This window comes from Falco rusticolus, chromosome 1 (assembly GCF_015220075.1).
Source record: "Falco rusticolus isolate bFalRus1 chromosome 1, bFalRus1.pri, whole genome shotgun sequence".
Taxonomy (NCBI): Eukaryota; Metazoa; Chordata; class Aves; order Falconiformes; family Falconidae; genus Falco; species Falco rusticolus.
In genome coordinates, this window is record NC_051187.1 from 121773082 (window position 1) to 121799269 (window position 26188).

General features: G+C 44.7%; 1 protein-coding gene across 1 annotated transcript in view; it reads right to left on the bottom strand.

Moving 5' to 3' along the window:
* The window catches only part of FGF2 (fibroblast growth factor 2), a 29591-nt gene extending 3665 nt beyond the window's left edge, over positions 1–25926 (bottom strand). Inside the window, exons 1-2 of the mRNA XM_037398392.1 lie at positions 25466–25926; positions 3587–3690 (exon numbers count right to left, since the gene is read on the bottom strand). Of these exons, the coding sequence (XP_037254289.1) occupies positions 3587–3690; positions 25466–25646 (285 nt within the window). The 5' untranslated portion in view covers positions 25647–25926. The remainder of the gene's footprint in view (positions 1–3586; positions 3691–25465) is intronic.
* Positions 25927–26188: the final 262 nt, after the last annotated feature.

A 26188-nucleotide genomic window follows, 5' to 3' on the forward strand; every position in this document is an offset into this window, starting at 1 on the left:
TGGCCTGGCAGTGAAAGCTTTCACAGCACATCATGAAATACCTGAACTCTCCAGCTGCTTCACAAAAATGACAAAGGAAGGGAAAACACTGGGGTGGTGGCAGGGAGCAAGTGCCACTCGGTGCCTGCCCTGCCACCAGTCAGTTATCTTGCCTGCTGCCAAGCAAGACATCCACCCAGAAATCTGAGCGATTAAATAAAATGCTGAGTGTGGGAGTTTGAACTCAACAATGTCGTCATAGCCACGCTTGTACTGTTGTTTGCTGTGTGCCACCGCTTACAGTAGCCAAACTGTAACGACCAACAAAACCCTCAAGGTAATTCACACCCAGGGCAGAGATTAATTGACCAAAAGAGGCAGCAGCTTCCCGCGACAAAGTTCTTCCTCCCTTATTTGCACAGCCAAACGCCACCCACCGACTGATTTTTCAGTGCAAACTCCATCTGTCTTAGTATCACATTATGCCAATCTGCTAGTTTTGACATTTTGGACTCAGATTAGGAATTAAAATTCCTCGAGTTCATTCATTCTCAAAACTGAAACCAGAAGGTTAACCCCCAGCAGGTGGAGTATGACCTGAGAAAGGTGGTGATCTAGTTTAGCCTTTTCTAACTACCAAGAATCGAACATACTCTCACAAATATTCTTGTACCACAATTCTATTCCATATCATCGAAAAAGAAGAATTTCCCTTCAAGTCAAGTCCTTCCAAGTCTGGCAAAACCTGTCTGGTCATAGCGAAACCACAGAACAACAACAGACGGAATGAACAGGTCGTATCCTTAAATGACAAATTATTTCTTGTGAAATAGAAAAGGTAGTCAAAAGTGCAATCATGGGAAATTTTGAGGAATTTCTTCATGAAATGAAATAATCAAACACATTTCATTCCATAAAGTGAAAAGATTTCATTATTATCATTCAATGAAACTGGAAAGTCAAAATAAGCCATATCAGAAGTGACACGTTTCAATGTCTCCGTTAAAAATCTGAGAGAATAGATAAATTTCTGCCCAAATATTTTTAGTTAAAACAGCATGTTCCAAGCGGAGGATTTGACTAGCTGCATTAATAACCAGCCATTTCCTCCAGCGACTGAACCAGTAAGTACCACCTCTCCCCCACAACAACTGAGTAAGCAGAGAGCATGAAACTGCTACATTAAAAACGTTATCATCCAGCTTTCCAGACCAGAATGCAATCCACTGCACCACCACACAAATCACTGATATTCTGTCTATTCAATAAATCATTTTGCAAAACCCACCTCAGAACAAAAACACAGACCTACATGTCAACAAAGTAACTAGAAAAACATCCAACTAGATGAAAACCAGGCCTGAGTAATAATTTGTGAAAGTATTTTTGAAGAGGTTGATGTAACTGTAGAACAAGGACACTACACAAATTGATCCTTGACACCGAGAAATAATAAAAAAGGAGAAATAAAACAGATGTTGAAAAGGACAGCATGGTACTTGACTGGCTAGTGGATTAGGGACCTAAATAGGTGTTTAGAAATTAATGTTTTAAAAGAAATAGCCAAAGGTTTCAGCAGATAGGAATTTGTGTGCACTAACGAGATCACTTCACCGCAAAGATTTCCAGCTTATGCTCTTTCAAAGCTCTCACTGAAACACAACACTGCTCAAACTGAAAGAGAAATGCTGGCAATTAGGAACAGTCTCACAAATGTGTTTATAGGCAGAAAAAGAGTAAAGGCACAACTGGCCATAAATTGTTGGAGTTACAGTACAGAAATCCTCACGGAAAAAAAACATTTGCCTGTGCTGCAGAAAATGATCATGAAATTGCAGAAGTATTCACTAGGCTAGTTGAAGAACAAAATTTTAAGAAGAGCAGAGAATCTTCACCTACGAAGAGCAAAAATTAAGAGCTGTAGGAAGTAGGTTCGCAGTAAACACGATTCAAGTAATACCCATGTCTAGAAACAAAGCAAAACAAAAGCAAATGTTTTACAAGCTCGAGTGAGAAGCATGAAGTGACCCAACGGTACCAGCTTTTGAGAGAGCAATTCCAAGCCAACGGCAGATACTTTCCAAGCACATCGCCTTACAAGAGCCAAGCAGATAAAACTGCTGCGTAGGGCTGCAAGGGAACAGAGCTCTACATCCAAAACCCAGCATGCAACAGTAGGTTGGAAACCCCGAATATAAATACACCCAGGTGTTTTTAATTTTACAAACGGTGCTAAACACCCTATTTTCACCACTCACTGTCGCTCAGGCTAAGGAGGGCAATTTGAACGGGAAGCCAAACGCCACCACACCAGCACCACAGGAAATTCCCAATTATCCTTAATTCAAGAATAGCACAGTGGACTACTCCTCACATTTTCTTCAACTGAGCTGTCACACAATACCCGAGTACATAATGCTGTAACTTGAAACAGGTTCTTTAACTGTATTTACAGGCATAAACAAAATGGGTTTCCTGGAGCCAGGGACGTGCGGTACTGAGGAGCACACAGAGGGTCCCTGCTCATGTAAAACTGCTGGAGTGTTTTGTTCATGTTCAGCCTAATTTCACTCAGGCAGAGGCTGAAGCGAGGGGAATCTGAAGTAGTTTCTGCAGCCCCTGGCACAGGTCTTTCGTTAGCTGCAGTTCGGCTGGGATTAGGGACGCGCTTTATTGCTAACACCTCTTCTGGGTAGGGACGTGCACAGAAGCTGAAGAGGGCTGTGTGCAAGATAGCAAAGCATCGGGGGTTATTTCAAACTGAAATTCTAGTAGGATGCCCTGCAATGGTGCTTCACACGTGCTGGACGTTTGTCTGCACTGAAGGTTACTAATATGGACAAGGGATTTACAGCATCTATGTCTCATAAGCAAAATTAATGTAACTGCAGCTCTTAAAGAAAAATTTAGCATCTAGCTCTAGGAGACCTTACTAACTTTCAGAGCCTGGCTTTAAAACACGGTTAAAAATTAAGCTGATATCAATAAAATGCACAGTTTAAAACTAGTCTCTTTAGAGACTAGCTTAATTTACATTTATAAGCCTCTTCTTTTTTTATCATCACATTTTCTAAAATGTTTTTCTTGCCAGTTTTCTAGGTTGGAAATACACATGACCAACAAAACATTGCTTCTCTACAAAGAGGAAAGTGAGAAAACAATATATACAGATTCCTATCAAAAAGTCAACATTTTAAAAAACTGGCTTTACTTTCTACTTCAAAATGGTCTTTACAATCCTTTACATAAACTTAAGTGAAAGCAGAAAAAATTACTTGGGGGGGGGGGGGGGGTAAGGGAAAAATTTCATTTTTCATTTGCTCTTGCAATTTCCTTCTACACATGATCACTGTGATTTTTCTCTCTCAGACAGGCCATTCCAGTTAAATTTTGTGGCTTCTAGGCAAGAGCAGACATGCCCATCTCTTCCTAGTTCATAGTTCAAAACTGACAACAGTTGTGCAGAGCTAATTTCTCCCTGACAGATCACAGACAGAGAAGTTGAGTAAGTCCTGCTGGAGGAGAGATTACTCAATACAGGATGAGGAGAGGACTGACCAATACAGATATACACATAGAGATAAATATTTTTTAAAACGCTGCTTACCAAGGCCAGCAATCTGCCATCCTCCTTCATAGCCAGAAAGCGATTTGCACTTACACCTTTGATTGACACCACTCCTCTTTCTTCTGCTTGAAGTTGCAGTTTGACTGCAAACAAAAAAGACAAAAGTAATTTTTCACAGCCATCAGCACTTGACAGTGAAGCCACCTAAACCTAAAACCAAAGAAAGCGTAAGCTTATGATTCTTATCAGAGAAAGATAGTGAACTTTCAACCTCTCACTTTCTGATCCCATTTTTCATCAAAGAAAATGCTTATTACAAAGTAAGTAGCTATTGTCAAATTAGTGACAACAAGCGCAATTTATTCTGTCTTCATTTCACAGAAAAGCAACTTAAAACCCCATAAAATTCCTCGAAGGGCTACTTACAGTACAGTCAACTGCTCATAGAAAATGGAAAATTTTCATGGCAATTTTCTTACAGAGATATTTCTTAATGTTTATAGAACCACACCGTACACTGAATGCAACAGTACCCGGCTAGCTTTCCAGTGAGGTATGAGTCTGGGCTATGATTAAAACCATTTATGACCATATCACTCAATGTTCTAGCAGTTCCCAACAGAAAAGTATCAATTAGTTTACATCATACACCCAACAAGTGCTTAGAATAAACAAACAGAACTGCGGCAGTCGATGAGGACAGCAATGACGCAAGAGATGTTACATGAATTAGGAATGTGAAAAGTGGGACTACTTGAATCAATTATTTTTTTTAAATTTTAAAAAATGAACAGCCATCATTTTTTGAAAACCTGTAAAGTCATACACAGCAGCTTTTAGCTGTTACCTGTGAATTAACACAACGCCAAAACGGATTTTTCTAGCCAAATCAAATGCCTTCCCCTTTGTCTGCGCCTTGTTTCAAGCTACAATTAGAAGCCAAAAGTGGCCTCCACCTAAATCCCGAGTAGCCGTTTGTTTTTTTCCTTCTTATTTCTTCCCTGATGGTTCACGCCACTGCGTTCAGACCCACCAGTGAGTCAAGCCTTTAAACGGATACAACAGCAGAGCCAGAAGCTGCCTGCAGGCTGCAGCTCAGCCTGAGCCTAACAGGAGCATCCCTGGCACTGCATCCCAGTGGGTTTTCAACCATTAGTGACACAGGATGGGGAACGCTACGATACGAGAAACTACACCACATACCATAGAAAAGTCCACCAGATACCTTCTACGTGATTTAGGTATTTGTGACTCAAAAGAAATCTCAACGCTGCGTTGGAACTGCCATTTTTCCAGAGAAGAGAAGGAAAAGTAAGCGAAGCACGCCTTGTCCTAAGCCTCACAGAAGATCCTTTTCTATTCCAACCATGTTTAGAACATTTCCCTCTGAAAACCTAACTTGGATTATTTGAAACATCACTAAAAAAAGGGGGAAAGGCCAATACAGCAACTCATACGAGCTCTCTGGACTGGCTGCAGCTTGACGTGTGGTCCTTCCTCCTCCCCTTCGCAGGAAACACATCGCATCGAGCCAGCTTGCAAACAGTTCAGTTCAACTCGATTCCTGCTAAACACACACACAACCACTTCAATAACAGTAGAACACAAGAAACCCAAAATTCCTAGGTTTTCCTCTGTTCTGGATGGTCATTATTTCCAGTGAAACCCACGTTTGCGAGCCCTCTCGCTGAAAGAAGAGCAATTAGAGGCAAGCCCAGATGAGTGTTACTTTTCTGTGCAATACTGTGCTTTCATCCTCAGTTCCACTGAACAAGTATTTTTCAGAGCAACTATACTTCCATTAACAGGAAGCAAGATCATTGCAACACAGGCATCAAAACTGACGAAGAGCTGAGAAACAGCTCCTCACCTTCTTGGGATGTATAAAGACATAGACAACTTTTGCCAAAGAATCGCAGCAGCTGAACAAGGAACTGGCAGGATGTTGCAAGCTGGTACCGGTTATGTATCCCACAGGTGTCCAAATGAAGGATGTGACTCATCTGGTACAAAACTATCGGCGTTTCCAAATACAAACCACACTGGAACTTCTCCTTCCTTCTGTTTGCATCCCAGAAATTAGTTTGGGAATTAGTTAGAAAGATTTTCTATTTGAACACCCTACACAGAGATGTGGCCATGACAGAAGCCCAGCTAGAAGAACCAAGAGCTGTGCTCCACGCACTCAGCCGAGGACTTGCATCAGTTTGCATTTACTGATTTCTTTCTTTGAAGGGTTCACAAGAAACACATACCTGGTTCTGTACATAAGACTGGTATTACAGCCGAGCGGCGAGTCCGGTGGGCCACGCTGGTAGGCATCAGCTCAGACATAAGCCTCGTCCACCCACCCACTTCTGTGGAGTAGACAGGTTTTTCTCTGTTTAATGACACAGTTTTAAAAAGCCTGACCTTTTAAGCCACCAGAATAAACACCTGAAGTTGTAAATTTTGGAGCGGGAGCATTTCTTGAGATTCAGTGGGAGGTTGCACCTTATTTGGCTTTTTGTTGGTGGGGGAGAAGAGATTTTTGCAAAACAAATGAAAATTTTCTTGGCTTATTTCTGCTGCAACTCAAGACAGGACTTAGGAAACGGCAATGACAAGAATACCAGGAACGTGAAACCCTTAAGATAATTGCTGCAAACCCTTTTTTAAGCATTCAAATTATTTCATTTGATTTGTCCCTAGATACAGACAGACATCAAGAGTTGATCATAAATCCACTAATTTGTATACACAACCGAAGCTGTATTAATACAACTGCTGCACTCTACAGAAGATAAAAGTGGTTTATTATGAATTACGTGTCTGTTTCCATTTTGCACAAAGGAAAAGAAAACAAAACGAACACACAAACTTCTTATAATTGACTAATAACTCCAGACTTCCAAGGAATACAGAAACCTCTGTAGTCCTAAAAAGTTAGACAAAATGCTTAATTTCATCCTGGAATCAAGTATGCAAAATAGAGCCCTCCCAGGTTACCGAGCCAAAATCAGACTTGTGAACCACTTCAAAAACCTTCAGTGCAACTCCCTGCCCTCTGGGGAAGCAAGAATGTGGAGAAGCGCGCTGGGCAGGGACCAAGGGAAATGGACTTTTGAGATGTGCCCAAGCATACAGCTCTCACCGCACGCTTAACAAGAAACAGATGCGTGAAATATCTGAAAATGAGTATTAATTACTGCAGGATGGACTTACTATGCTTTGTGACTTTCTCTTGACAAAAAAAGCACACCAACTCCTACATCATCATACTGGGCCAGAAGTTCAGATTCTGTAAAAACAAACTTTTAAGAAATGTTTTTACGGCCTGTGAAAATATTCATATAGTTTGGAGAAGCTTGTGAAAAGTGTTGCTCTTTTAAAAGAAAAAAAAATTAAAATTCCTGCAGTGTTTGGGAAGTGCTGCAATACTGAACGCTCAAAAAGCATGGTAGGCTTCACTGGATTTTTCCCCTCCAACTCAAAAAACACGTGAATAAACAGAGCCAGAATAGTACTTTAAGTTTTTCAGGTTTCAGCATTATTTTATGGCTTTATTAATGCAAGGTAAGTATTTGCCACAGTGTTCCGTGGATCTGGAGGTGCCAAGATACAACACAGCTCTACTAATGAAACATGTTTTGACCACACAATTATCATCAGGAGCACCAATTTTAGGTTTAGCTCAATGCAGCTTGATACAATCGGTCATAAACCTAACACGTGACACCACCAATCCGTACCTTTTGCAGTCTTTAGGTCACCAACAGCAATAGTTCAGACACGGGCCATCATCTCAGATCTATTCTTAACACTTGTTCTCAGCATACTTGATCCTCAAAACCAGACCCATGGAAGTAAACCAATTAACAAGTTTGTAATCCAAAAGAGCAGCACAGACTGTTGTAAAAGAGCTCATTAACAAACCGAGAGCTAAACTGGCACATTTTGCCGGTTCCTGCAGTGGTCCTTTGGGAGGGCCCCCCTCCAGCAAGCACGGCAGTAAGTTGTTTGCTGTTCACACTCACAGCATGTCCTTTAATTTATCATGAATGCCAAGTGCAAGGCTATGGTCGATCCTTGTTGGTTTTGTGATGGCAGAGAACTCGGCACGCTGAGCAAACATCTTGAGGACTGAGGCTAAGTTATCACAAATTTACGAAATAAAAAAACCCCACCCTATCCCAATTATAAGCTACATTTTATATTTATGCACAGACAACTAAAAAGGACTCAGTAAACTTAATATTACTACTAAGACTTTCTTTCGTAACTCTTCATAATAAGAGGCAGTACGATCATCTTCCTTTCTCCTGCCCTGTAAGAAGAAATGAAGTGCAAGACATAGAAAATTTAATTTCATGCCAGGGTAGAAACTCTGAGGAAGAAGGATAAAGTTGTATATTTGGGAAGACACAAAACGGCTTGGAAAACATGAATGCAATCAAGCTAAGGCACTGAACTCTTAATTCAGGAGATGGATTTAAAACCTTCCTCCAACACAAACTTCTAATACTGTAAGACAAAATTAGAGAAGCATCCTAAATAAATCTCTCCTTCGAGCCATTTCAGCACAATCCCTAGGCTGTTACCTGAACAAATGGATCAGTTAACAGAATGCAGTTTATGGATGTAACAACACGGTCCGTACTACCGCAGTGAAAATTTTCTCAGAAGAAAAGTACCAAGCTCAGGAGACGCCACTGCCCCCCCACCTGACAAGCTGTGCCATTAAAAGCACAAAACCAGATGTGCCGTCATAAGAAGGAAAGAGAGCAAGCCACATAAAGACAAAATTCTCAAACCAAAATTAAATTAATCAATAGGTGTTTATAGGCTGCAAGACAGAAGGCATTAAACAAATTTTTAATCAGGAGGTAACTGAAAGCTACCAGGCTCAAAAGCAAGAAATGCCTATAGATGTTCCAATTGTAGGGAAAAGATATGCAATATCCTAACAATACCCGATGAGCAAACCTCTCCTTGCTCACCCTGCCTGTCACATCAGGAGATCCCGTCACACTCTTCCCCTTGGAACCACATTTTCCAATTCCTCTGTGCCATAATAAACACGGGAGTAAAGTACCCTGAGCTGTGCCATGGCCCTTCCTCAGTTAACTCACCCACGCCGCAGCACCGCGGGGAGGATGATAACACTTAAAACGTTCAAACATTCAGCACAGGAAAAACATGCAAATGTACAAATTAGAGAGTTTTAATTATGGTTCCAGAAATACTTTTTTTTTTTTTTTTTTTTGTGTCATTCTGTTAGGAGTTTCTCCTTACGTTTTGCAAAAGGATTCCCATACCAAAAAAAAAAAATAATAAAAATCTCACAAGCTGTTTATCATCCTCTTGAACTACAAAACGCTTTCCACAGGCAGACTGCACCCAAATCCCGTCTCCAGCTGCTGAGGGTGGTGCATACCATTTCCAGAACATGGGAATTCTGCATCTTACAGCAGCCAAGCTGAGCGCTTGCTGAAGGCCAGCTCTTCCACCAGCATCCATGGCAACCTCTGCATCTCAACGCAACAGTCGAAACAGAACGTCAGTGGTCTGTCAACGGTTTTCAACAGCAAGGTCAGCAAAACCACAGCAGAGTCAAAATAAAGGAAGACTAAACGCTGCCAAATTTTTGACTATGTTCATTTTTGACATAACATCCCAAAGGAGTCCAAACTCAGCACCCAGCTGTCTAACATTGCTAGAGCCCTCATTAAAGACTGTTCGTATTATATATATACATATACACACACACACACATCCATGCATATAGAGCCTCCTAAAGCAGTAAGGGTAATCTAACACTCAGAATTTCCAGATTTTATTTTATTTTACAGTTATATGTCTTCTCACTTATAATACTACCTACATCTATATGGCAGATTATCCAAACAGCCACATTTACTAGGAGAAAAGTACATCACTTTGGATGTAGTTTGAGTGAACCTACTATGCCTTCCAGTAGTATAAAAAAAAGGAGAGGGGGGACATTTTTTTCTTTACAATATACAGCAGCTGTCAACAACACGTCTTCACAAATGTTTTGGCTGAAGAACAATACGAGCTACAGCCCAACATAAATTTCCACTGAAACCAGTAAAGTTTGTGGCATTAAAGGATGCTGAACCACACTGCAACGTGCACCAAAATGCCTAGCGGTGAGCTTTCCCCACCTCCCAGTACACACAACCTCTCCCAGTCAAATACAGCTCGTCTGTACATACACACAGATGATCACACAAGTTAAAACTGGGGTGGGGGTGTGTGCCAGCTTCCTTTCCATTAACGCTGGGAACGTGCAGGCACGCTCCTTCCAACAGTGATGCTCAAGTTAGACAGATTCCTACCAGCATCTGAAAGGCAAAATGACTTTTAAGTCATTCTCCTTTTTGTTGTAAGGCAATTTATAGAAGATCAAACCTCTTCAAATCCACTCCCTGATATCTACATTAAACAGGTTCAACAGTTTTGGGGGTTTAGTTTTGGGGGTTTTTTTGTTTGTTTTTTTTTTTTTAGATCAGATCCTGATCCTGTGACATGTTAAATGCTGGCAAAACACTGACTGCCCTGAGGTGGTCCTCCCCTGCAGCCAGCCTGGCTCTGCAGGCGCAGGTTTCTGCATGCACTGGTGTCAGCGGATTGCCGATGTAACACCAGTTACACACACACACGTGACTATCCCTCTTTCACAGGGTACAAGGTCAGGACAGATCTACAAGTTGCAGGTTAAACTAGCCAGCAAATCTCAGAGAGTTACAAATGGGCTTTTATTTCACAATCTGGAGAGACTTTTCTAAGAATATGGAAGCTGAAAAGTGGTGTTTAATAGCATTGTGGTTGGCAAAGTTTCAGACTTCTGTTACGAACTGGATCTTCCCCATCTTTTCTTAAAGAGCTCAAAAAAGTACTTCCAATGTAGTTTTGCATACACTAGTGGAGAAAAGAATTCTGTGGACGAGTAGCACAAGACAGACAGAAAAGATGCTAGGAAACACAGAGAGTACAGAAAACGTGTACATTTTCTGAAAGTTCTTTCATTGCCTTGAGCTCTAGATCTCAAAAATTAGATGTACAATTTACATGTACAGTTCTCCCCACCCAGCAAAGCTTTTTAATAGCCCAGACCAAATAATACTGCACTAACTTAAATGGTCCCAAATGGTTTCATTGCCCTGTACCGTAAAAGGTTCAGCCAAAAATCTCCCTCCAAATTGGTTTATTTAGAAGATCTTGGCAAAACCTAGCAATTGAATACTTCAGAAAAAGAGCGCTGCACATTTTGGAAGTCACTCCCTGCTGAGCTTGTACTACCTTTCTCACACACCCCCGGTCAGAGATGCGCTGGCAGCTGCCGAGGAGCCGTGTCACCAGCCTCGGGCATCCCAAACCTTTGCCTGGGCGACCAGCGTGGCCACGTGCTGTTGTTTTACTCATAGCAGCTGCGTTGGCTACGATGTTCTGGAGCAGGAGTACGCCATGGTATCACTCGGGAAGAGGGAAAGCAAAGGTCACAGTGGGGAAAGAAAGGGACAGAAACACATTAGGGGGGGAAAAAAAAAAAAAAGATGGAGATGCAAAGAGCAAGCAGCAGTGAAGTCGGGGCAGGACAAGTGTGCTGCACATGAGGGTGCTGTATTGGAGCATGAGGCACCTTAAATAGGTGGAATTCGAGACGCATTAGCCAAACGTATTCGTAAAATCCCCATTTTCCTACTCCTCCACAAGAAAATGGGAAACCATGGTACATCAGAGAAACCGTGAAGTAAAAACCAATCATGAGCTGCTGGCTTTGGCTACACTTACACAGCAAATAAAAATGCAATTAAAGCCTAAGCTATACTTCCACTATAATCTACTTAGTAAAGATCCCTACAGACAGACTTGAACACTGACTAAAACCGTGAGTACCCACCCAGCCTCAGACTCGGAGTCACCCAAAATTCAGGGCAGAAGGACCCCATCTAGTCCAGCCTCCTGCCCAAGGGTCTCCATCACTTCACAGTAAAAACCCCACGGCCACATTTTCGCTACCGCCAAATGCACATGCAAGCTAAATGAGAGCTCACAAGGGTTCAGCGACGTGTCCTGCGGTCACACCTCTGGCTGCCGTGAGACACAGCCGCGGTGCCCCACGCACAGGGACACATGCAGCAGCTGCCTTCATGCTCTGCAGCGCTTTCCCACCACACCAAAAGGCGGCTCCCAAGGCAGGACCACACAACCTGGATATCCATTACCTCCGCCTTTCCCTGCAGGACCTTGAATACCCCAAGACGAGATGCCAGCATCATTACCCCACCCCACCCCCCTTCTTAAAACAGCAGGGAAGAGAAGACCTTTTTCACTTCATCTTGTTGTTTAATGTCAATGATGTTAAACAGTTAACATCACTGTTTAACACTGCAAGAATGTCATGCCAAATACATTTTACCAAGAGGACTCTGTGCCCAAACGTGTTGATCGGCCAGTGCTGCAAGAGATCTTTTGGAGTTTGTGAACTTCTTTACAGCAAACACGTACCTTACCCAGTCACCGCAACTAACAGACCTGGGAAAGAGAGGAGGAATCTCATACTATTTCAACCTCCATTTTCACTAACATACAGCCGCTCTATTTGAACTAAAAAAAATAATCAGCAAAATACCTCTCACTCTGTTTACAAGAAGGGAGAGTTTATGTACCCCCTGAAAAATCCCGGGCTGCACGTCTCTGGATCAATGACTAGCTTTACTCCGGTCTCTGCTGTGGAAAAGCTAAATCCCAGCCAAAGGCTCAGGGCCCATCTCCAACATATTTGCAGGGGCCCTGTAAGGAAAATCCTTCCGTGAGGCCCCTGAATGACACTGTGGCGAAGCTCTTGCGCCAGCTCCCCATCACTTGTCCTCCTGCACCTCCGTGCCCACAGAAAAGCCCACGGTCGCAACTACTTTTGCAGTCTCACTGCCACAAAGGTGGATCGCCTCTGCAGGGAATAAGCTTCATAAATGCAAAAAAGGTCACCAAAAAAAAAAAGGGGGGGGGTGGGGGGGGGGGAGCATAAGATTCAACAATGCTTTGCTAAACTCAACACCCTGTGGCCTAATTCCCACTCCTGCATGCTCTGTGGCTGAAGTTGGCAGATTCCTTCATGCTCGGAGGCAACGTCTATTCCCAGCCAGGTGTCCAACCAAGACACAAGAGTTGGGCGTGTTTAATCCACACCTAACATAATAAACCCTCCCAAACCCAAGGGCTGGTTCATCAGATACACACGCATGTACACACACAAGCAGAGACTAAAACCCCCACTCTGGCATTTCCAGAGCCAAAGCTGCCCGCTGGGTCAGATCCAACCCCTGCCCGTGAGCTGGTGATGCCTACCGTAGCTTATCTCCAGGAATCAGAAATACCTTCTGCTCTCTCCTTCCCCCACATCTAGTGTCTGACACTTTTTGATGTCTCTTTCTCAAAGACTGATTAGGCATATTAACATCTTCCGCTGGTATGCTTTACGTTGATGTACAAGGCACCCCCAGCCCTGGGGATACAAACACAAACCCAACCCTTTGCCGTCGCCAGAGCTGCTGAAGTACACGCTGCCTGAAACCCGAACACATGAGCAGAGGAGAAAGGAGAAGCAGATACAACATAGAGCAAGTGAACCTTAGCAGAAGAGGTGGTCTTTTAATAAACAAAAACCACCGAACAGCAACAAAAACTATGAAGCAAATGAAGTGTCACGCTGAGAAACAGTGAGTCACACTCCTGTACAAAGGCACATTTCTTTGCTTTTGCATGACAACATTGGAAGTGTATCTTTTTCCTTTTTGCCAGCCAGAGGCATAAAACCACTCACAGACAGACCTAAGGTCTTTCAAATGTAAACATCCACCACAACAAAAATAATCACTTCTCAAATAGGAACACTTCAGAAAGTTCCGGTTACACTTCAGAGTAAATCCAAGGCTTTAAATGGAATAACAACTTGTGTAACCATTTAAATACCAACCCGCTAACCTGGTCTACCACATTAACATGGACAGTCACAGATTCTAAGATGTTTCATCTTTTCAAGTAGTACAAATACAATGAAAATTCCCTATTGAGGTTCTCCATCTATTTTCATTTATATCTTAACCTCAATTCCTACAAATATTCAACTCCATCTAACATATACCTATCACACTGGGAATCTTCCCCAGGAAACACCGATTACCAAACACATAGCATCCTCAAATGTTCCCTATAAATTTCATATAAAGGACAAGAAAGTCGTCCTGCTGAAGAACAGTTTCAGAATTATGTGACATACGTTTCTGGCAACAGTCTGGTGGCTTCGTGCTCCTTGCTTATGTGTTCACGTGTAAAACACACACAAGTACTTCTCTCCTTTTCACACTACTTGCATGAACTGGTTGATCAAACTTCATCACGGTCTTTAAAAGTTAAAAGCACTAGTGTTTCTGTATTCTGCTTACAAAACACGAGGTGGGTATTTTGTGCTGCCACATAAAGTAAACAGTGAGTGCTTGGCATTACACAAGGATTTCAAGTGCCAGAAGCATATAAATTTCTCCTATATACCCGGCTGCCACACTGTTTGCAGTCGCCTTGTCACTGCATATGAGCTGACTGTATCATTTAAAGTCAAGGGGGCAAAACCATACAGAAAATACTAAATTTACCAGGGCAGCACTTTGTTCATTACTGGGTACAGGTAAGAAAGCCTAGTCTCCAGGTTAACACCACCTTTATTCCACATTCCTGATTTAGAACAGTGTTCAGGGTTTCCTTATCAAAACAATCAATGCATGTTCACACAGGGGGTTTCGGACTTTTCCCTTTTCTAAACAAAGGTAAGGTAATCCATCACGTTTCTTTCAACCGCTTTCACTTCATATAGTATTCATTAAAGTAAATCACAGAATAACCACTTTCAGTTGTTCACCTTCAGAACAAAGCTGGTGCAACCGTTCAGCCAGCACAACGATGCCACTGGCTGGTATCAGAAGATGCAGACGGAACTTGCAGAATTTCAGCTCCCTACCTTTACCGTGCGTTTGCTAACCTCTTTGTAGCTACAAGCTGGTTTTCACTTGCAGCAAAATAAACATACATAAAACCAGGGAGAACCTGAGACAACCCCAAGAAGGTCACTTCAGAAGACAGAGAAGGTAAAATATATCATTTCTAAAAGGTATTTTTAGTGCTCCCTCTTCACATAAAACTCACACAACTATATAAATATATATATAAGCAGCACACAGTATTTTAGGGCTGTAACTGGTGGCAGATCAGTAACAGATTCACCGAGATGGATAGAAAAGGCTGCCAGAGCAATGGTGAGAAATTGCCAGTCCACAGGCTTAATAAGCTTCAGTGTCGCAGCTGGAAAGGAAAAGCTGGATTTTAGAAATGCCAAGAAGAATCAGCAAATTGGATTTCAAGAAAGTCTGAAGCACAGTGATGAAAGAGGAACTGTGTCAGGCACCCAGGGTGCCAGGGAGATGGCACAGCAGATGGGAGTAGGAAGAAATTACAACCTGACAAGGAAGAGTTCCTGTGAATTACATTGCCCTTTACAGAGCTATTGCTCTTAACCTGGCCAAAAGGCTAAGACAGTCACCATGGTGGTTTGCATTTCCCCCACCTCCAATACCAATGAAACTGAATTAATCACTGAGTCTTTAATGAGTATTTTTGCAAAAAGTCAACAGAAGAACCCCGATGAAAATCCCTACAGACGCGCACACAGTAGTTCTGTCACTGGTGCTTGCTCACCTCGTTTACTACAAAGACAATGCAAAGACAACATTAAGCCCGGAGACTGACTTCATCCTCCACCTATTTTATCCCCTTCCATCAAGCTGTGTAACCACCCCGCGCTGACAGTTCAATAATGCATCCACAGGGGAGCTGCAAGGAAGGACAACAGCTGTCCATCACTGCTGACCCAGAATAGCAGTGAATCAGCCTTCACCACAAAGCTCTGATTTGCTTTGGAAATGCAGCCTGGCTTGAGTATAACGAGTTCTTCTTTGTAAGAAACCAAACGCCCTAACACTGAAAAATAAAACACACAGCGCATTTTTAGCCTTTCCTTCAAGTATCTGGGTAACACTCTTCACTTTTACAGCCCACTGATCCCTCTGAGGCAGCAGACACAACACACCATGGGACCCAGCACGTACAGGGGAGCTAAGAGCTTGGGTCTGCGGGACCACAGAGGGAGGGATCAGGCTGTAGGCACTTCCCCAGCTTCCAGCCCTCCCAATAAAACCCCACTGCTTGTCCTGAATACTCTTGCCCCACACTAAGAAAGGGACTCGAGCACTTTCCCGACAACAAAGAACGGACCTCCGAATCTGCAGCTTGGAAGAACAGACTCGGCTCCCTGCTGCTTCAGCCATACCATTACCAGTACTCACTATATGCATTTAAATCTCTTTACTGGTTGCTCCAGACTTAGCCGCAAGAACACGCTCCCAAAGTACACCACGGCAACCAGCACCCATGGCACTGTCTCACCTGATGGAACAAGCACACAGGCCACACGTCTCTCACTCCTGCCAGCATCTTCCCCTGATGCAGTATCACATAGACAATACTGATCCACATTACTAGAGCTTGATCACTGAAATTCACCCTTATTTTGAGACACCTTGCTGCTCTGCTCTGCCATATCAACCAGTAACACCTTACAATCACGGGTACCAGCTCAAGCGCAGGCAGTTCGACACTGGGAGACACTGCTTCTTGAAGCAGGAAAAAGCCAGGGGGAAGCTGAGGCTGAAATAAATTAAAACCAGCAACATGGGACAGTTCTGAAGACCTCTTCGGCTCTGAGGAATTCCTGCATTTCTAAGGACACAAGCATTGCCGGTCTTTTTCCTCAGTTTTCCTGAATGAACTACATTACTGTCAGTAAAACATCCACAGTGACTCTGCAAACATCTGTAAAACCACAAAACAAATCCTTCATATTTACATATTCAGAGGCACGGCCAGAGGCACAGTTGGAGGAACCCAACGAACTGAATCCACGTACTACTTCCCAGAAACTGCTCAGCCTAACAAGTCCATGCAGCAAGATACCGTAGGTGTCTTCTAAACAGAGATGACAGCCTCCCCCTGCACATCCTCTACACGGTCCTCACCCGCTGCTTCTCCACAGTAAAAAATGCTCCCATTTGTGCACCCATCACAGGGGTGGCACAGGTGTCAACAGGAGCTAGGGGAGTACTGCACAAAACTACTCTACAGGTGTGGTTCTCCACATCCAGAAACCTCAGTCTCACCATTGGGTCTTCCCAGAGTTGTGGGACTGTATTAACAGTCACTGTAATATCACCCTAAAATTAGCCACCTACGTTACGTTTTGTGTTAGAACAAACCGCATGGACTCCATCTGTTTATCCTCTTCAAGTCATCCATCAAGGAGGACGCTGTATCCTGCCCTGTATCTTCACGGACGAGATGGTTCAACACGTGGTACCACAAGACTGGCAGTGACAACCAAAGCAGTCGCTGCCACTGGGAAGGGGCTGCTCCTGTCCCTCCATCCCACGCTCCCAGCTGCACACTCCTACTACCTCCCTCGCACCAGCTCCGGCACTTTTCTTGATATCTCGGTGAGCTGCTTCAATACATGAAATGGATCAGGAGCTAACACAGTGGAAGGGGAGAGAGAGAGCAAACGCTTTCCTGCCAGTCCAGCCAACCACCTGTCCCTTCGCTGAACTCGGTGCTAGAGCTGGGGCCAACTACAGCCGAGCTGAGAGGAGGAAGGCGGGCGAGAGGAGACGCCATCCCTTTTAGCAGCAAAGACCCGTCAGATCAGCCGAGTGCCTGACTAAAGGATCCCTTGGTCAGCCACCACTGAACAATGTAACAGGTGATGTTCAAACACGACACTGCAGGGGGGGCTGGAGGGGAAGGCAAAAAGGGGGCACGTGGACAGCAATGAAACACTTGAGTATTTCTTCCCCAGTACCCAGAAACACCTAGAAAAGACAGTCTGCCAAAAGAAACTGTGCCAGTCCCAAGAGATGCTATAGACACTTCCAAAAAAAAAGGTCCACCAAGCACAGACTGAGATGCTATGATGCTTACACACTCCTAGTATGTTAAGAACATCATTCATCAGCAAAAATAACCCCCAGAGCTACACCGCCACCGAATGGCAACAGAATGTCAAATAAAACACATCGGCACACTAAAAGTTTGCAGATGGACATCAGGCACCATGGGTCAGCCTTGGAGTAGAAAGAAAAGAGCCAAGAAACAGACTGCAAATACTTTCAAGCTGTAGCACAGCTGGTATCTATCCTCGCTTTAACAAAACACACCACCATGCAGTATTTCATAGCCATAAGCACCAGGATTTTGTGACTTGCACATTCCAGCTGGAACCCTAATGGTTGGTGCTTTATGCAATCTACTGAAGTCTCATTAGAAGGCAAGAGGCACGCTAACAAGCTCCACAATACAAGAGCATGATTTCACCACACTGCCACTGAAAACGGCTACGGAGCCCAGCTCCTGCTTTGCCCTTTCCTAGTACCTTTAGTATCTTTCTCCTTTGAATCACCCAAGCAGTGTGGTTTCAAGCTCTAAAAGTCAAACATGAGTGATACGTTCGTACAGGATCACTCAACCAGAAGTGTACCATGACAGTTTGTGCAAGACGACCTCCACCCAGCTCTGTAGACATCATCTCATTTATATTCTCTGACGATCATATCAGGCTCCAGTCAAAATCTGGCCCTACCCTGAACAAACAAAAAACTACATGGGAATGATCCTGAAATGCCACCAGCACTCCAGAGAGTCACCCTCTAAATATTTTTACTGAAAAGTCAGGAGGCAGCAGACGAGGCAGACGGGAACTAAGTTTACCCATACACTGCCACAAAACACACTACTGAAAATGACAAACGATGAGAGAGTTGCATCTTACACAGATACTAACAGAAGTAAAGGCTATTAATTCTCCATCAGAACCAAAACTCATCTCATTACCAACTTTTAGGCTTCAAAAGTCACGCCATAAACATTTCAAATACCATCTCATATAGATATGCAATTCACAAATTTCACACAAGTACGTACTTTTTTCAGTAACAGTGACTTGAACATTCTCAGGATAACCCTTACTTCAAAACTGGATTGCATTAAGGTTATGCAGTCCATTTTGGTTTTACCAGATAATTACACTAAACATGCTGCCACCAACAGTCAAGAAGCCTAATTGTTTCTAGGGTCATTAACCAGTTTAGTACAATCAATCACCTCTCAAGTAGTTTGAAGCAACAGACGGTCAGCGATGCCAGTGCAACGCTCTCAAGAGCACTAAAAAACATAATAATAAAAAAATAAATCAGTCTCCTCTTGTTCACATCAGAAGTTACGGATGGATTAATGGATTTAGTTCAAACTGCTTGAACAAATGAGGAAATATCAGAAAAATACTTTTCTGGGAAATAAAAAGGAAGAAAAGATAAAAAAATATTAAGTTTGGGGAAAAACTCTTGAAGAAACTCATTACATGTTTCACTTCTGTGTGCTGGCAACTGTAAGTATACAGAAACCACTGAATAATTATTTTTTAAAACTACTTACCATATATGTAATCAAAGGCAGCTGGGAAAAACTTACAGAAACAAAGCGTCACTGAAAAAATTATTTTAAATTCTGGTTGAGACGCTACTTAATTGAAGGGCAATTAAACAGAATTCTGCCCCAAAAACTGCAGTGGAACAGGTTCCCTTTCTTTCAGAAAATATGACAGGTGTATGTATTCTGTGGAAACTGAACACGAGAAGAGGACATTTTTCTGGGTTTATCTTCAAGCATCTTTTGAACCCCATGACTGTTAATTCAAATGCTGAAACCAGTGCTACATCTCTTTTTGCCTATTCAATGGTCTGTGCACTTGGCACTTCTCTTGCTTTTATTACACAATATAGAACCTGAACCTGCCTGTATGACAGCAGATTCATCTGAACTTTTAAAACTCTTCAGTAATATACATCAAACACTTTTTTCTAAAAAAAAAAAGAGGGGGGAGGTGGAGAAAAACCCAAACCCACAGGTTTTAATAACTGCAATTTAGGCTCTTCATCTAGTATGTCAGAAGATACCGTATCTTAAAAAAGTTACTAACACAGTACACCAGAAGTAAAATGCTTACAAATATACCTCCACCACTGGATAAACTTTTTCTTAGAACCAACTGCACACATTTCAAATATTTACTGGCCAAATAAAACCCACCAGCAGCCACTTGGTCTCATTTTCACGATGAGCGATTCAGGAATACGCGGCTTAATCTTATCAAGACGACAAACACCCCAGTCTTCATTTTGACTTCACTAACTGTCATACATGCAGCACTGCAGTTTTTACCAAAAGTTTTAATCTAACCACTAAGGGGGTCATAAAGACAGCTTTTGCAAGAATCTGCATTTATGTGACTATCCCCTAATTTCACCGTGTGGCGTCAAACTACTGTATGTTATCTGTATTTGCCTTACTCATTCAGCTATGGCTGTGCAATGGCTAAGCAGGAATTGGACTATTTTTTCTGTAAACAAGAATACGTAAGTACCTGTAACACTCCTGATTTCTAAAGCCTGTGAGGACATTTAAGAGCTAAACCCTGCCCTCGAGTGTACCTGTGGATGGCGGTGCCCTGGGAACCCTCCACATCCATCGACAGCCCCCTTACTCCATCTTCTGAGCGTACGTACCCCCTACTCGGTCATGCACCTTCAGGGTGGGTTAGAGGACAAGCAGACGTGACGACAGATGAGAGAGCATCCTCCCCTGAACAGCACCTGCCCTCAGCCTGCCCAGCCAACAGGTGGTCTGTCCCTCGTTTTGTTAATTTACCTTGCAGGGCCATGCAGAAAACAGTATGATGGTGTTTCTATGACAAAATAAGCAAAAGACACAAAAGGAAGCATATTCTCAACGGTTTTGCATGGGGGCTCTCTTGCTACCTCGTTCCCTAAAACCAGCTACATCTGAGAGCTGGGAGGCATTTCTGTGTTGCCAAGCATTAGTATTTGGCAAACCAATTAAGGTCTGTGCAACAGATCAAAAGTAATGCAAAAAGATTCTGTTTTCAGAAGGATGTGGGTAGAAGCGATATATTCAAATGTTTAGGGCCAGGTTTAAAAAAAAACCACAGCAACAAACAAAAACCCAAGTCAATTCTCACCTGGTGCTAAGATTTGAAACAGGATGGATGCCCTGTCAACAGCTCCAGCCACGTCCGTGGGACACTGACATGGGAGAGGATACCTTCTGAGTCCCGAATAACTTACACATGCGCAAAAAACTAAGCAGCAGGTCCTGAACCTTCATACCAAAACACTTTTGGACATGTGCTCAAATTTTTCTTTGAGAATCACAGCTAAGTTTTCGTCCATTCGCGTGAACAGCCACCAGATTTCTATCTTGACTAAGCTGGTATGCTTTAGAAGTCTGCATGTGCTTCAATACAGTCTTTTAAAAACATTGACAGCATAACCATTTGCATATTGTGTATGATACAAGGAAAAATCATAACATTAACAACCACTCCTGAAAGGAACTTTTCTAAGAAGAAATTTTCCTGGACAACCATTACCCTGTTTTACATTTTCTTCAGGTATTTTTTGGAAGAGCAGCCAGGCACTGAGCAGGAAAGTATTTCAGACATCCACAGGGCTGACCAAAGCTCACGCTGCTGAATCCTGAGTGACAGGCTGGAGCCTTGTCACCTCATTAACGAGGGGACGAGAATGGCTTGGGATTCCTTGGACACCTTGGTTTACGCTCACCAAGAAATAAAGCCGCTTGAGAAATTATGGAAATACATAAATGCCAACCATTCCTCGGGGAGGGAAACTGTGAAGGGAACCAGCTGTGCTATTCGACATTTTCTGAAGTGTACGGATCAGCGTTCCCTTTCCATTCCCCTTGCTCTTCCCCCTCGCCAGCACTGTAGCCTCTTGGAGGCAAACACCTCCGGAGAGTTTATAAAAGCTTTTCCAAAAAATCTGTGTTCTTTCTACGTTTTCCAAGACATAAATCGGAAGTTGTCGATCAACAACAACAACCACCACCTAGACGTGTTTTTTTGTTTTGCTTTAAACAACAACACTCTAAGAAAGCGCCTTCTGTTCCTTCTTTGTCTGAAATACACCTCTTCAAGGGAAAAAACTCCACAGAAATCCCCAGGGCTTGTCCAAAAGGGCACTTCACTGAAGTCCCTGTACAACACACATCAGATGTGGCAATGCTGACCACGTAAGACTTATCGTCCTGGTTTTCAGCTGCGTGAATCATACGATTCCAATCCTCCAGCACACGAGACCTCAACTTGTTCCCAGTTTCACTAACGACACAATTATGAATAAACCAAGGTGAACGGGGTGAGTGTAAAAAAGTCCAAACTCTCGGGGCCGTGACATAAAGCAGACCACACACTTCGAACGAGCCATCCCTCAGGACAAGAGGCAGGGGGGGACAACGGGGTGGATGACAAAAGGACATGAATCACGGAAACTTGTTTACAGTATTACTTTGATCTGAAACATAAGAAGATAGTAATTTGCCTGCTAAAATAAGAACTTCCTTTAAAAGTAAAAATGAGGATGTGCTAATCAAATGTTATTTAGTATAATTAATTCATAAGAATAGCAGCTACCACAAGAATCTCTCTGAATTGTTCTTTCCTTAGGTTTCTAAATCAAATTTTCTGCAGCCATTTTATTTCTTTTCTCAAAAGCATCTTACAAAACCTTTTACTGAAGTCAGAAAAACACCATGAGTTATCTGGAGGTGTGTATTTTCTTTGTTAATTTCTTTTTTAAAGTGTCCTCATGTTGTCCAAGATTTATTGCCATCTGCCATGCCAACGGGACCTGCCAGGCATACCACAAGATTTCACAGGGACTGCCACAGAGCAGCATTCACCCGGTCAGAGTTCAGCATCGTGCGGATTTGTATCAAATGACGCATTTACAACAAAGATGCTAAGGATGGGAACCACGTAATGCCATAGCAACTTGCCTCACCGATGCTTCCAATACTGATTTCTCTACTTCTCAGAACTAGAGTTCTTCCCGGAAAAATAAAAAAAATAAAAAAAAAAAAGGAGAAAAAAAAACCCCAACCAGCACAATAACAAAACCAAAGAGCTGTCGGATAACGAGAGCAGGAGAGCAGGGAACAAGGGAGCAGCGCAGGCGTGGTGGCTGTCCTGTGCCACCTCCAGCTGTCCCACACCTACAAACTGCTCTTTTTAAACATCGGGATTTTCTGCAGATGCCCGGAGAGCGCCAAGCTGACGGGCACCGGAGGAGCTCCCCAGCAGCTGACTTTTGGCAGCAGAGGGCAGAAGCCACGTCAGTCATTTATAACTCAGGTTTTCCTTTACCTGTGGCTACGATTCACTCCAGAGGAAAAAGGGCAGGAAAATAGTGGGGCTCCAGACAGGTAAGTGCCAAAGGAAAGGGGAAAGATAGTACTGAAGAGGCAGAGAAGAAAAAGTAGAGACAAAATGGAGAGCCAGAAAGAAATGACAGCAAAAATAAAGCTGTAGCGCAAAACAGAGAAACTTGAAAGGGAAAGAGTAAGACAGTACCACCAACACCAGAAAGATCTGCAAACAAAATTCACTACTAGGAAAGCAGCACAAGAAGTCAATTCAACAACTTCTAGCATCGATCAGGCTTAAGAGGAAGAGAAAACGCACGTTACATGGACTCAAGAACATAAAACTGGTACCAGTTTTCCCAGCAGAATAATAAAAAAAATGGGAGGGGTGGAGGGGCTGGGGGTGTGATTCTGGGGGAGCCTGCGATGAAAAAGACAACAGTGGTGAATACCATCGCCACTCAGGGCAGCGTGGCCCAGCCAGGTGAGCACGGAACAACACGCACCCCTACCGGCAATTTTCACCACCCACAGCAGAGTGCTGAATGAGGCAAGACCCCGACCGCCGTGGGAGTGCCTGGAGACCCAGCTTCAGCCTTGTAACGTCATCGACCGGACATCATCTCCCTTGGCAGCAAATTGCCAGCATATTTTCAAGGCTACTTCTAGGGGTGAGATGACGTGTCTGATAGACTAACGAAACTTATTTCTCGTCAGAATTCCCACATTTCCCAAATACAAAAGGCTAGATCAATCAGAATATGTTACTGCATGCTTTCCAGCACAGACTTGACCCTGCGCACCAAGCAACGGGTACGTGTGAAAAACGAACCGCTTACCTATATGGTAAATTAAAGCTTTGCTTTAGGCATCAACATTTGAAAAGCCCACATGCAATAATTTACTGCGTTGTATTGGCAATAAACACATTAATACGCGCACAGCGTCAACTACCCTTCCCTTTAAACCAGTACCTAAGAAAGAGAGAAATGCAAACGTGCAGGGCCAAGTCTGAGAGCTTCCTACAGCTTTTCCGCAGAATGCTAGCTGGCCTAATAAAGAATTATTATAATAATCCTTTATTATATTACTTGTTATATTTACATTAAATAACAAAGTATACTGTGCCACACGTATCTCCAGCCCATTGTACATACACTACTTCTACCACGGAGTCACAAAATAGAACAGGGTCAGACTGAAGCCCAACTTGGCAACACTGTTATTTGGGAACAGTCTGTCACAGTATTTCTTTGGAATTGTTGGAAACACTTTTTTGCAAATGGTGAATGTCCAAAGCAGAAAGTCATAAGTAATATTAAGAACATTTGGTCTGTCTCCTCGCTTCCTTCTCTTTGTCCTCTGCCTTCAGTCCCATCTGTGCACCTATCACTCCGAGGACAGGTGCAAAACTGACTAAGAATCACAGTAAGACATTTCACCTGCTCTTCATGCCAAGTGCCTGCAGGCAGACCACTGCCCGGACAAGGCACACACGCTGTACATAAACAAATTTTCTCAAACCAGGAATCTGTGTTGAGATGATCTATCTGACACACAGCAGCACAGCCACTCCTTGTACCTGTTTGGAAGGAAACAGCTCGCAGGCATTTCAAAAACCTGCCGCTACCTCGGCAAAACCTCCGTACTGAGGTTTTTATACTTACAAAATATTCTGAGGTTTGCAAAAAAGGCATTTTGTTCTTGGGACAAAGAACAGCCTGCGTTTGAACCAGCAGCTTGCCTTGGGCTCCCTGCGAGGCTGCCTGCCGGAGAGCGGGCACCGGGCACCGCGGCCGAGCTCGGCTCACGGATGCTCAGGCTGCACCAGCCACCCAACCCACCGGCTGTGCTCCCAGCTCAGGGGGCTCTTCCCCGCTCAGATCAGGCATCAGGGGGCAACCGCTTCTGCTGGAATCCACAGGTTTTGTCTCGTCTGTATTTTATCCGCCCTTAGTCAAGTTACAAAGAAAAGTATTACACCATGCGATGTTTCAAGCCAAACAGGTGTTTTGACAGTACTTTGTTACCAACTCTGCTTCTCAAACAGATTTACACCTCTGTTCCAAAGAGTACTTGTACACTAAGAGTACTCTCTTCATCAGTACTTATCCCCACTGGGTAAAACCCATTTTCTTTCTACCTTTCTGCAACACATTTACCACTGCCCTGTCAAGCAGTCAAGTGCCATTACACCCACGTGAGAGCTGTGCAAACAGCTTCAGGCACCTCGAAGCACCTAAGCAAACCCTGGCGCGTCTGACAAGCTCTTGTACCGCTGCAGGTTGAACGCGGAGACGCCAACCGCCGCTCGCCCCGGGCCACCGTGCCGGTACCGGTGCGGTCGGCTGCCCCCGGCCGCAACAGCCGCGGGCAGACGGACAAGGCGGTGTTCAAACATACACCCGCCTGTTTAGGTACCAGCGTCCGCATGTGTACGTGCGCGGAGCTCCCCGCCGCTGCTCCAGCAGGGCGGGACGGCGGCCGGGGGGAGCCCCGCGGCCCCGGGACACTCACTGTGCGGGTCGCTCTTCTCCCGGACGCCGTCCACCCTGCCGTCGGGGTTGATGCGCAGGAAGAAGCCGCCGTTCTTGCAGTAGAGCCGCTTGGGGTCCTTGAAGTGCCCGGGGGGGAAGGCGCCGCTGCCCCCGTCGTCGGGCAGCGCCGGCAGCGTGGTGATGCTCCCCGCCGCCGCCATGCGCCGGGCCCCGGCGGCGGCGCCCCGCCGCCCCGGGCCCCCGCCGCCCCCCGCCGCCAGCCCCGGGCGGCCTCGCCCCCTGCCGCGGCCGTCCAGCCTCGCCTCGCCGCCGCCCGCCCCGAGCCCTGCCCGGCCCCGCTGCCCTGCGCGGCCGAGGGTCCGGTCCCGTCCCGTCCGCGGGAGCTGCGCAACGGCGCTGCCGGCCGGCGGGCGGAGGGCGGGCAGCGAGAGCCGCGCACGCCGGGACGGGCTCCCCCCGGCACCGGGCTGCGGCCGCCCCGCCCCCGCCCGCCCCCGCTCCGCGCCGGGGGCCGCTCCCTGCCGCCGCGGCCGCCGGGGGGGCGGCTCTGGCTTCCCGCCGCGGCCCGGGCGGCGGAGCGGGGCCGGCGGGCAGCGGGGGCGGCCGAGCGCCGTGCAGCGCGGGGCGGCAGCGGGCCCCGGCCCCAGGGCCGGGCCGGGGCAGCCCGGACGGCGGGGTCCGTTCGCCGGAGCGCCTGAGCTCCCGCCGCCGGGCGTTCCGGCAGCGCTGGCGGCGCGGGGCG